This window comes from Gastrolobium bilobum, unplaced genomic scaffold, assembly GCF_033153095.1.
Source record: "Gastrolobium bilobum isolate Gb01-03AN ecotype WA unplaced genomic scaffold, APGP_CSIRO_Gbil_v1 utg1031, whole genome shotgun sequence".
In the NCBI taxonomy this organism is placed as follows: domain Eukaryota; kingdom Viridiplantae; phylum Streptophyta; class Magnoliopsida; order Fabales; family Fabaceae; genus Gastrolobium; species Gastrolobium bilobum.
Genome location: NW_026899326.1, coordinates 803,700 through 816,797, shown reverse-complemented (window position 1 = coordinate 816,797; position 13,098 = coordinate 803,700). Strand labels below are relative to the sequence as shown.

At 33.8% G+C, this 13,098-nt stretch overlaps 1 protein-coding gene across 1 annotated transcript; it reads right to left on the bottom strand.

Annotated features, from left to right (window-relative positions):
* Nucleotides 1-1,460: 1,460 nt before the first annotated feature.
* On the bottom strand, nt 1,461-12,314 carry LOC133289674 (uncharacterized). The gene is made up of 6 exons (XM_061487665.1): nt 11,874-12,314; nt 7,716-7,850; nt 7,512-7,599; nt 4,666-4,760; nt 2,886-3,053; nt 1,461-2,012 (listed from the first exon to the last, which is right to left on the bottom strand). The coding sequence occupies exons 1-6, from the start codon at nt 12,196-12,198 to the stop codon at nt 1,852-1,854; spliced, it is 972 nt and encodes a 323-aa protein (XP_061343649.1). The 5' UTR covers nt 12,199-12,314; the 3' UTR covers nt 1,461-1,851.
* Nucleotides 12,315-13,098: the final 784 nt, after the last annotated feature.

Here is a 13,098-nt window from a genome sequence, read left to right as displayed (position 1 = left end):
GCTATTTTCTTTTCTTTTCTTTTCTCTTTTTTAGTGGTGTATCCCATTATTTTGTGTCTTAGCATAAGATATGCTCTCTCCTACAACATGGGAGTAGACAAACCCATATATACATGGATTTTATTTATCTCATGTCATAGAGACAAATTTGTGGGCTCCATCATCTGAAAAATAAAAAAAATAAAAAAGAAAAAAGTGGCATAGTTATCGAAGGGTGTGTAGGAGAGAAAGTTATCACATGTAGCATAAGAGTAGTTTTTCCCTATATATATATGAGGAAGGTTATACTTACAACTTTTTTTTTACAACCTCTTCCAACCATATCTTAACACCGTTGATTTCCGTCAATCAACGGTTATCATTTATTATGAATTAATAATTAATTAATGAGTTTAATTTGCGAAAATCATAACCGTTGATTGACGGAAATCAACGGTGTTAAGATATGGTTGTAAGAGATTGTAAAAAAAAATGTTGTAAGTATAACCTTCCTATATATATATATATATATATATATATATATATATATATATATATATATATATAGGTTCGTCTTTTCTATGATCAATGTAGATAAATTATTTATATTGAGCCTAAAACGACGTCATTTTGGGACCGAAATCAAGATATTTTTGTAATTATAATTTATTTAAGAATTAAAATAGTCTTTCTCATTATAATTTTTAATCATCCATCCCAAGAAAATGTGAACTATCTTAGCTTTTTCCTATATATCATTTTGGTTATATATTCATTCATGGTGTGAAATTCAATATATATATATATATATATATATATATATATATATATATATATATATATATATATATATATATATATATGCTTTAATATTTTTAAAGTGAATGTAAATAAGTTATCTACATTAAACCCAAAATGATGCCATTTTAGAACAAAAATTAAAGTATTTTTGTATAAATTATAAGTCTTTTTAATTATAATTTTTTAATTTTTTAATCCAAAACAATAGAGTGAATGTAAGTAACTTAGCTATATTAAAACCTATTTTAAATAGTTTAATTATATTGTCCTAAAAACAATTCATTAAATGTAATTATATTTTTATAATTAAATATATTTAATAACTTTCCGTATTTCTTACGTAGTTATTCAAAATTAAGTAAATTAAAATAGACAAAAAAATAAATATTAAACTAAATGAAACATAAAACTATCTTTAATTGTAACTGACATTCTGAGGGTTCTCCCAAGATTTTCTTAACTCAAGGTGCCATTGTTGAAAGAAAAAAAAAAAACACCAAATGTTCAAGAAAAAAAATAGAAAAGAGAGAGTTCCAAAGGAACAATCACTTTATATAACAAATAATAAAGATAGTAAATATATTTAAGACATCGTAAATCATACTAGATGTGGGAGGAGCCAGGGTTCAAAGCTTTGATAATCACAATCATATTTTGATCATGTAAATTTACACCAATTTAGTTATTCAAGATTTGTTTACAATCAATTGATCAGGGATCACATCAAAGTCCATACTTAATGAAGTTCTTTTATGTATTCAATAACCCAAAGTTTTAAATATCACAGGCACAGCAGGTATTGTCTTATTCTTGGATACAGCTGAAAGATTTCTTCAAACTCTACATAACAGCTGTTATAACATATATGAATCATTTTTCTAAAGAATCGATTGATCAGCAAAACTTTGCCTATATTTATAACTAGCACCAATCGCAGTATATTTCTAATGAGCCAAACATGTTCATTGAGAAACCGAAATGTATTCCCTTCCAACCAGTGGAGGCAAAACCTCAGAGCATAGTAATAGAAGCAAAAAAAATGTATGCAGTCTGGACTCAACAGAACCCAGTTTAGGCTTTAATCCTGCAAGACTCTCCCACAGCGTTCTCCATTCTTGTGTACCACTCACCAATACGTGTGTGCTCCACCATATCCTTGCCAGACCTCAAATAGCGTATGGGTCTTAAAACCCCAAAGACAGCCAGGTCGGCAAAGTTAGGCTTAGACCCTCCTGAAAAGATAGAAAAGTAATCCTTGTATCATACCCAAAGAATGCAAAATGATTATTCATCACAATAACACTAAGAAAATTGAAGTAAACTGAAGCAAGCGCTGGAGACTTAATTATTATAGCTAAACTAACAAATAGATATGCAAGGTTTACTTTTTAGTTCTTACTTTTAAGGATTTATTTGGTGAACTAGATAGAATAACGATTAACGAAGAATATGACGAATACAATAAGAGGGTTGGATAAAAGTAGGAAATAACATAGATATGGTAAATCATATATTATTTTATGTTTAATGCACACTAAATATGCAAGGTGACAACAAGTTGCATGATTGTTCTCATGGCCTTATGCTAGCTAGCTATCTGAATTGTCAGTCCTTCCTACTACTTGATATTCCATTTGGCTGGCCAATATGTACAGACTCTCACATTCTCAAGGAAGTTCCAAGAGACAAAGGGCTACTTTCGGGGCAAAAGTTTCCTATCCCACTGTTAAATCCTAACCCACCCCCATCTTCAGTATCATGTCCATCAAACATGCCCTAAATGGTTCCATGTAGGTTCTGAACTATGAGTGATCTTATAAGGTCCAAATCAAACAGATCAAGTGGAGATAATTTCAGAAGAGTCATCAATGACAAAAAACTAAGAAGTATTATAAATGGAGAACTCATGATCAATACTTTGACCTGCCGAGGATATATGAAGCTATAATTTATTTATTACTCCTTTACTAGGCAAAAAATCACCATAAAAGAAAATTAAATCATTAAAGCATTTTGAGATATATCCAGCTGTAGTTTAACGTGCACAAGCATACACACACTATATGTGAATGATAGTCTCCTTAACCCAACAGTGGAGTACATACCAAGGAACTCCCGGCCATTCAGAGCATCCACCCATGTTTCTGCTGCCTCATAAAGAGCAGCACGTTCGTCAGTAATGTTATATTTCTTCTTCAGATTCTTAGACACAAAATACATAGCTGCAGCTCCAGCATACTTCACCGAGACTTTTTCCATAAAGCTGAAATTGCCTAAAATGTCAATAAAAATGAAATACATTATCACACATTATCCATTTGTGAAGTTTAAATAGAGCATGGCCAAAGAAAAAAGTTTAAATAAAGAAGTTCAAAGAAAGCAAATTGAGGATTTGCATGCATGATAATTACGGGCTGAAAGCAGAAAAAGCACAATATACAAAGAGAGATTTGAAGACATGTTATTTCCATCCATGCGTGCATGTATTTGTATGTGCATAATGAAAAAGAAGATGGAAAAAAAAGCTTCAGCTGCGCATGCATGGAATTAATATAGATTGAGCAAAGACACAACATATAGGAAAATTGTTAATTCTCTCATTGAGAAAAAATGACAACTCCTGGTCAAAGAACTGTTGTATAAGTCAAAATGGGAGAGCTGCTAATCAATCTCTGTGTGTGTGGGAGCATTTCAGTGTCGCAGCACCAGTGATAGTCATCCTTTGTAAGAAATGTTTATTAGAATCAAATTTGACGACTCAGCGATAAAAAGTAAAGTTTGAAAATCTACTTTGTAACCATTGGTATTAGCAAGAATGAGAAACCCAAACTGAAACTATTATTAGACTCTCTTTTCAGACCAAAAGCAGATTACATGCTATGTCCTCTAAAATCTTCTGTAAGTCATAAGATAACGGAATGCAAATCCAAAGTGTCTCTTGTTTCTTTTATTGCCACACATAGATCTCTTTCTATACCCATCATCTTCTGAGCCTTCCCAATGCCCACATTTTCAATTATAAAAAAGGCATCCACCAACAAAGCTCGGCATAGTTGGTAGATGATTGGGTCTCTTAAGCATGCTGATAGAGGTTCGATTCCTGACCGTGTATGGAAAAGGCTTTGATGGTAGAGACAAAACCCACTTCGGTGATCTCTACGCCTCGAAAGTATTAGTCTTCGGCTGTCGGTTGGAGAATACATTGAGGAAACTCAAAAAAAGGCATCCCAATTCATGAGGATTATATAACTATGACAGGCCCGCATTTTTGAAGTTGTAAAAACTAAGGATGAATGGAGGTGTAAAAAGATGACCCTTTCACAAATAAATAAATAGTTCTAGAATCTGGAAAGAAATCCCAAACACAATTATGTAATTTTTTGTGCTTTATATCTCTTCTACTTTGAGTTTCTTTCTTTGCCGGATAACAGATATCTGACAAAATATTTGTTCAATAAAAGACAAACTTTATGGGAACAATACAAACTTTAGGAAATTAACAGATGGACACACAAAAGACAAAAACAAAATGACCTACCTCCAAAATGAAAATTAAAAGTGAAAAACACAAGATATTAAATAAAAAATAAGCTTAAGAAATGCCCAATAGTTCCAAGAAAATTTATGACATCAATAGAAAAAATGTTCATATCTTATAAATGCCTCTCTTCATGCTGGAAATTGGATTATTGCATTCAAAAATAATATGTCCATCTTATCTACCAAGAATAGACTTTGTTCAAAACTCATGCTTATTGAGATATCAAAGACAACTTCATTAAACAGAAAACTTAGTGGAAAGAAACAAAAATCAAAACATAAGCTCAACTAAATGTAAATAATAATAATAATAATAGAACAATAGCAAAGTCCAGTACAACTCACCATTGCTTGTGATATAGTCAAAGGATTCAAGTGCTTCCGAAGTATTCCGATATATGTTAGGTGACAGAACATGTACCAAATGATTATCAACCCACCTATATCAGAAGAGTAAAATTGATTAGCCTGGTAGATATATTACTTGCTAACTTATGCTAAGCTAAAATAAGATTCAATCAATTTCCTCAGACATTTATGTCTGAGTTTCTAACAACAGGTTCAATTTACCAAAAGCAACTCAGGCTGCCCATATTACTGTATCATGCAATCCAAGCAAAGGGTCGAATTGTTTGGGAATACAAATTTAAGTATAAGCATTGGATTCTAGATTGAGCATCATACTGAAAAGAAGTGCTCATAGACACAAATTGACAGGTACTAATGTCTACATTCTACAGACAACCTCTCTTACTCATGTAAAGAACCAATTCAATCCAAAAAGTTATGTTGTTGGGTGAGGTTACATTAATGGTTTTATATAACTTTAACACACACCCTCACACGAGAACCCATTGGGCTTGAAGGGTGGACAATGCACAAATCCATCTACCTAAGCTAAGAAAGTCCACAATACTGAATTAATTATTAATTAAATGGGGGCGGTGAGAATCGAACCCGTGACATGAGGCTCTCATACCATGTAAAGAATCAATTCAACCCAAAAGCTTAAGCTGTTGGGTGAGACTACATAAATGATTTTATATAAGTCTAACAACTCAAATGAATGGCATTTATTGTGATCACAGGTGGAGCAACAACAAAAGAATAAAGGGGGGCCAATGTAAAATATTTAATGGTGAAGAGAAGAAATAAATACATCAAGAACACCTTTATCCCAAACTAGTTGGAGTCGGTGGTAGATGAACCCAAAAAATGGTATGAAAAGATTGTAAAAAAAAACTATATATATATATATGGGATAGGATATTGTGACACACAAATACTGTTACGCACAATGTTACGACCACATCTTAACCGTTGATTTCCGCCAATCAACGGTTATCATTTTTCAAATCAAACTCATTAATTAATTATTAATTCGCAATAAATGATAACCGTTGATTGGCGGAAATCAACGGTTAAAATGTGGTCGTAACATTGTGCGTAACATTATTTGTGTGTCACAATATCTTATCTCATATAGAAAAGCAGTACACAATTACAAGGAAAAATAAATTAATATAAAATACAAATAAGAATATAAAAAGGATAGAAGAGAATAAGAAAGTAAGAAATAAAATTAATTAATTAAAAAATAAATAGATAAATAAATAAATAAAATAACATAAAAAGGGATATAGGGAAAAAGGAAAAGAAAAACACATAAATAAATAGGTAGGAGAAAAAGATTGAAAGGAAAAGTGGAATAAAGAGAAGAAGGAAGAAGAAAGAGAAAAAGGGGGGGGGGATAAAGAGGAAAATGATTAAAAAGGGACTGTCTCGAACATAGGAATAAAAATGGGTCTAACCCTCCACCATGCTTATAGCTTTTCTCCATTTCGTCCTAAAACACTTCGTCCGCCAATCTAAATCTCACTCCATTAAGTCTTGTTTTACTACCTTCCCCCAAATAAGTTTCAGTCTACCTCTACCTCTCTTTATGTCAAGCTCTTGGTAACAAACATTTGTTCTTACGAGAGCATCCAAGGGCCTTCTTATTACGTGCCAAAACCACCTCAATCTATGTTCTCTCATCTTTTACGCCATCGATACTACTCTCACCTTTCGTCGAATATCTTCATTTCTTATCTTATCCAACCTCGTAAAACCACACATCCACTTTAACATCCTCATTTTAGCTACTCCCATTTTACGCTCATGTTACCTATGTGTTGGCCAACATTCAGCTCCATATAACATTACAGGCCTTACTGTTGTCATAATTCTATTTACATTGAAAAGTATGTCATAATTCTATTTTATTTTGGGGGGCGTGGGAAGGTTTGCCAAGGCCACCCTTACATAAACATAGTGCCACCCCTGGTTAGGATATTCATATTGAACCAAGAATACAAATCAAGGGAGTCATAAGTAAACAATTGAAAGATTGGAAGGTTGACTGAAATCTGACCCATGAAGAGATTTAGTGTAAAGAACTAATTCAACCCAAAAACTTAAGTTATTGGGTGAGGCTACATTAATGGTTTTATATATCTCAACACGCCCCCTCACACGAGAGCCCACTGGGCTTGAAGGGTGGACAATGCACAAGCCCACCTACCTGTGCGAACAAAGAAATTCCACTTGAAAGAAAGTGGGGGGCGGCGAGGATCGAACCCGGTACACCGAGGCTTTGATACCATGTAAAGAACTAATTCAACCCAAAAGCTTAAGCTATTGGGTGAAGCTACATTAATGGTTTTATATATCTCAACATTTAGTAAATAATAATCATGCATAGACATAATCTTCTGAACAAGTTACATGTAATAAAGAATGACTGAAATCAAACTGCCACATAGAAAGAAAGCAACAACTTGTTTTCACAATCACATAATAAATGCCCAGTGATACGTAAGCTTGTTAGCACAGTAGCACATCGCGAAAGAAGTGGAATGTTATAAAATCGTTACCGAATATATTTTCTTCAATCCTAAAGCATATGGGTAAAAGAAAGAAAGAACAAAAAGCAGAGCAAGAAAGAAAGCTTTATCTTCCAATTAAACAAACCATCTCTTCTGTAGTTGGTTCAGATGAAAGTATGCAAACAACTTCCTAAAGTTGAAAAAATGACATACATTCAAAATTCAAACTGCTGAAAAAGATTGCTGCCACTTTCACCCAATTATATTTATTACAGACATGCTTGATTGAAAAATAAAACAGGATCAAGAGAAAGAAAACCATACCGCCGCCATTTTGTCTCTTCGTCATCCTCAGAAGTTGAATCTGTCTTTTTCTTTGACAAAATCTTCTGTCCCAGCTTGTCAATAATAGCTGCCAAAAAAAAAAAAAAAAACATTAGTGAAATATTACAGTGTGGCTCATTCAAGGGCATAGTAAGTACATGAGAATAAGTCACAATCAATTTTCACACGAAATTTGCCAAAAACCTGATGAGTCATTTAGCTGCTCGCCATCTACCATCAATATTGGCACCTTCTTATACTCGGACCATTTTATTTCTTTCTTACTGAGTGGGTTGACCTCCACAACTTTGTAAGGTATATTGTGGTAGTCCAAAAACGCTGGTAAAGCAATAAAAACATCAGCAGCAGAAACTAGGAAAATGCTGTGAAAGCTCCATGGAAAAACTACAGTAATAAAAAAGAAAGAAGTAGAGCAGAATAACCACCAACATCCTAGCACAAGTTCACCATTATAAGTGAGATAAAACAATCGGGGAGGAATATAAAGTCATTTAAAAGTTTTAATTGACTAACAAAATTCCATTTTTTCCGTCTTCTATCTATTTCTCAGACTCATCACTTCCATTTAAAATTTTCATATAACAAAATAAGTTTCCAATGGACTGAGCACAGGTGACCTTTGGCTTTCATTTCAAAATAATAATAGAAAAAAAAAAACTTTCTTTTACATATATATAATAGCAGTGAGAGTGTGACAATGTTAGAAGAACTAATAATAATATAGTTGAGATTAGCACCTCTCAAGCCCCTCTATCTCATTGTATGTATATATAGGAATAGGAATTTTCCCCTTTTCTGGGGTCGATCCCCTTGTATTTAATGACTAATATAACTGATAAATTAAAGCTAATAGATTAGAGCTATTAGATATAAGCTAATCAACAGCCAAAATATAACAGAAACGGTAAAGAACCTTGGGATACACCACCCCAAAAGCTAGCTCAAAGGGTGGGAGTGCCCAAGGCCTTATAAAGGCCACATTAGTTGCACATACAACCAATGTGGGACTATATATCTCAACACGCCCCTCACACAAGAGCCCATTGAGCTTGAAGAGTGGACAATGCAACAGGCCCAACCTACCTGTGCTAATAAACGCCACAAGAGAAAGTGGGGGGCGGCGAGGCTCTGATACCATGTAAAGAACCTTGGGATACACCACCCCAAAAGCTAGCTCAAAGGGTGGGAGTGCCCAAGGCCTTATAAAGGCCACATTAGTTGCACATACAACCAATGTGGGACTATATATCTCAACAGAAACTTTGGAGTATACTTCATGGGCTTGAGGTGGCTTTGAATGCTGGCTACAGAAGGGTCATTCTAGAAAGTGATTTGCTTACAGCAATCACTGGGCTCACCAAACAGGGTGCAATAGTTCGTGAGGAGCGCTTGCTATCTCGTATAGGAACGTGGATTGGAAAGGAATGGGAAGTTCAAATTCAACATACTTTTAGGGAAGGGAATATGTGTGCAGATTGGCTGGAAAATTACTTGTTAAACAGCGCGGAGCAGGTTGATCAAATTTTCTTTGAGGAACCTCCAGGTGGAATTTTTTTGTTATTTATGGCGGACCTTGCGTCTGTAGGGAGAGAACGTTTAGTTACTCTTCCTTGTTAGTTTGTTTTCTTTAGTTTTTGCTTGCTGGGGTCTAATCCCCTTTTGTTTATAAAAAAAATAAAGCTTTAATATTTCTATAGTGAATGTAGATAACATTCATTACCAAAACGACGTTGTTTTGGGTTGAAAGATTAAAAAATTATAATGAGAAAGACTATTGTAACCCTAAAATAAATTACAATTACAAAAACACCTTCAATTTCTGCTCCAAAACGACGTCGTTTTAGGCGCAATGCAGATAACTTATTTACATTGACGGCAGAAAAAAGAAACCTTATATATATATATATATATATATATATATATATATATATATATATATAGGGTTCGCTTTTTCTACAGTCAATGTAGATAACTTATCTACATTGCATAGTAGTTAATTGCGCCGCAATAGCGCCGCAAGCCGCATAGTATGGGTGTTGCGGTGCCTCGCCTCAAGAAACCGCGTCTTGCCGCACCGGAAAGTAATTGCAGCCATTGCTATCGCATTTGCGGCCAAATCGCAGCCATAAGGCAAAATGTCAATTTTGTACTAAATTTAAATGTGTAACAGAAAATTTTTAAGAGTTTTTTAGTCTATCTGTGTCATTCTCTGTCACTTTTGCAATCTCTGCCTTTAAAAAAAATTTCTTTTTGTCATAATTTATGTCATATTTATTCAACTATTTTCGCAACCGCAACCCGTTATAGCGCTATAGCGTTTTTTGGGAGTGGCCGCAATCCGCATTTGATAACTTTGCTACATTGAGCCCAAAACGACATCGTTTTGAGGCGGAAATCAAGGTATTTTTGTAATTATAATTTATTTTAGGGTTATAATAGTCTTTTTAATTATATTTTTTTAATTTTTTAACCCAAAACGACGTCGTTTTGAAAGCGAATATAGATAATTTATATACATTCAATTTAGAAACATTAAAGCCAGATATATATATATGTGTGTGTGGGGTTTACATTTTTGCAGTTGCTGTACGTGCAGCAATCAAATACTTGTCATATATATACGTGAAAGCATTAAATGCAGGGAATCATAACCATACAAAAGATGAAAGCATTAAATGTGAGGAATCATAACCATACACCTGTCGTTGTTGTACGTAAAGCGGCTGCAGAAATGATTTTACCTATATATATATATATATATATATATATATATATATATATATATATATATATATATATTGGTCATGCTATTTTTACATCAGTGTAATAATAATAGTGTTATACCAAATCTTGACCATTGATTTACTTGCATCGAATGACTCACATATCTAATAAATTAGAGTCATTAAATATAAATAGAATTAATGGGCCAAGGTTAAATACACCACATAAATTTATCCTCATATATATATATATATATATAGAAGGGTTATATTTTTTTATTTTTTATCTTTGTAAATAAAGAGGGGCTAAGCCCCAGGAACAGAAAGAAATTACAAATCAGAAACTAACAAGCTAGACATATTTCTAGCATCAGCAACTATAAGTTCCATCAACTGAGGAGGAGGATCTTTAAAAATCTTGAAATGGAGATTATTAGTCTGCCCAGCTTTAGCTAACCAATGAGCACATTTGTTGTTTTCTCTCTTGGTATGAACAAGATGAATAGTCCAATCTACTTTTAACCATAATCTCAATCTGCTAGTGACTTGAGAGTCCCTAGGATCTTCATGCTGCTCCTTTAACATCTTGATGGCTTGGCTAGAATCACATTCTAGCTCTATTCTTTTTAATCCTGTTCCCCAAAACATTTCCAAACCTTTCAGTAATCCCCATAATTCAGCATCAAGAGGATTGCATGAACCTAAATTACAATAGAAGCTTCCCAAAAAGGATCCATTGTGATCTCTTAATATACCACCACAACTAGCTTTTTTCATGCCACTAGAAGAAGCTCCATCACAATTCAACTTAACCCACCCTTGCTTGGGGGCTGTCCAAACACTAGGGTTATATTTACAAACTACATTACTTACAAACTGTTATAATTAAATCTTAACCGTTGATTTTCGTCAATTTAATAGTTATAATTTATTGGGAATTAATAATTAATTGATAAATGTGACCCAATAAATTATAACCGTTAAATTGACGAAAATAAACAGTTAAAATTTTATTGTAAGAGTTTGTAAACAATTTAATTTGTAAATATAACTCTCCTCGTGTATGATGGAAGTTATATTTACAACGTCTTACCACTAAATCTTAACTGATTTCAGCCCATCCAATTTATTGATCACATCTATAAATTAATTATTAATATAACCGATTGGTGGAAATTAAGATTTGGTTGCATGATAAGCGAAGAGAGATTATAAATATAAGATTCATATATATATATAAAACAAAACAAAGGGTTATATTTATCTCATTCAACGTGAGATAACACATTTTCCTACACACATAACAAAATAACCAAGGTGGATCCCACTTTTATTTTATTTTTTCTTTCCAATCATCTGTGGGTCCTTTTTATTATTATTTTTTCGCTAATATAAGATAACTTGTCTACGTCGAAAGAAGAAAGAGATTTCCCCCGAAACAAATTACGTTTTCATAATTTCGAATCAAAGACATGTGATAAAGAATTGAAATTTCAACAAAGAGACAACTATCGATTGCAATTCAAAGCAAACTATGTAAATCAACATTTGCATCTGAACGCAACACCATACAATTCCAATCCTAAAAACACCAAAACACAAGGAAGAAAAGTTTCACCTTTGACTTTATTGCAGAAAGGGCAAGCCTCGTACTGGTAGAGAACAACCTCGTTGGGGAGAGCCTCAGGCGGCGGCGGCTCCTTGGCGAAGACTTCCTGGACAGAAGCGGCGGCGACCAGAGCCCCGGCGACGCCGAGAGAGGCGCCGGTGAATGGAGCGAGGAGAGACGAGAACCATCGGCGGTGAGCGCGGGTACCGCCGGTGGAGCTGCCGTAAAGAGCGGCCGGGAGTAAACGGTTAGGGAGGGCGAATGAGGCGGCCGGAGAACCGCCGCGAGCGGCGGCGAGGGTTCTACAGAGAAGAGAGGATGAAACCCTTCTCATAATAGCGTTTTCAGATTCAGAAACAGATCTCTGTCTGTGATCGTTAGAACTAAGTAGAAGGGTTTTATGTCGGTGTCGCAAATCGAAAGGGTTTTAGCTTTTTCTCCTTGATGGTCGTTAACGCCTCACGTGGACTCAGAATTTTTCATACACACATATTTTGATTAAAATTGCTTTATTCAATTTAATTAATAATTAATTAAGTCTGAGTTGAGCCTGATGTATTATCTATTCTTCAAATTTAATAGGCTCTCGTATGAGAGGCGTGTTAGAGTTATATTAATCGTTAATGTAGTCTCACCCAATAATTTAAGTTTTTTGGTTGAATTGATTTTGTATATGATATCAAAGCTGATTGTTACGGGTTCGATCCTCGTCGTCCTCCTATTTAATTAATAAATAATTAAGTCTTATTGAGTTTCTTAGCACAGGTTGACGGACCTGGACATTGTCTATCCTACTTTCATGTAAGAGGGTGTATTGGAGACACCCAACAATTTAAGCTTTTGAGTTGAATTGGTTCTTTACATATGTTCGATCATTTCCAATATCATATAAAAGAGATTTAAAGTATTAATCATATATCGTCCCGAATAAGATTGTCTCCCGTAAAGTATACACATGGATTATCCAAAAAAAAAAATCATCTAAACAACTTATTGTAAATAAATATTTAAAAAAAAAAAAAAGTAAAAGAGAATTTGTCATATATTTCAAGGGTAAAGATTTCTCCGAGTCAATGGAGATAAATTATCTCTGGTAATCTCGAAATGATGTTGTTTTCTGGCGGAGATCAAAGTAATTTTGTAATTCTAATTTATTGCAGAGTTATATTAGTCTTTATCATTATAACTTTTTAATTTTACAACCCGAAATAACATCATTTTGAATTCTCTGAAG

Excerpts from the sequence above, each read along its gene's own strand:
- LOC133289674 (XM_061487665.1), bottom strand. The coding sequence starts at position 12,198 with ATGAGAAGGGTTTCATCCTCTCTTCTCTGTAGAACCCTCGCCGCCGCT. Across the intron at positions 4,761-7,511 it reads GAAGAGACAAAATGGCGGCG|GTGGGTTGATAATCATTTGG; the intron begins GTATGGTTTTCT and ends CTTCTGATATAG. Across the intron at positions 3,054-4,665 it reads TGACTATATCACAAGCAATG|GCAATTTCAGCTTTATGGAA; the intron begins GTGAGTTGTACT and ends TTGACATTTTAG.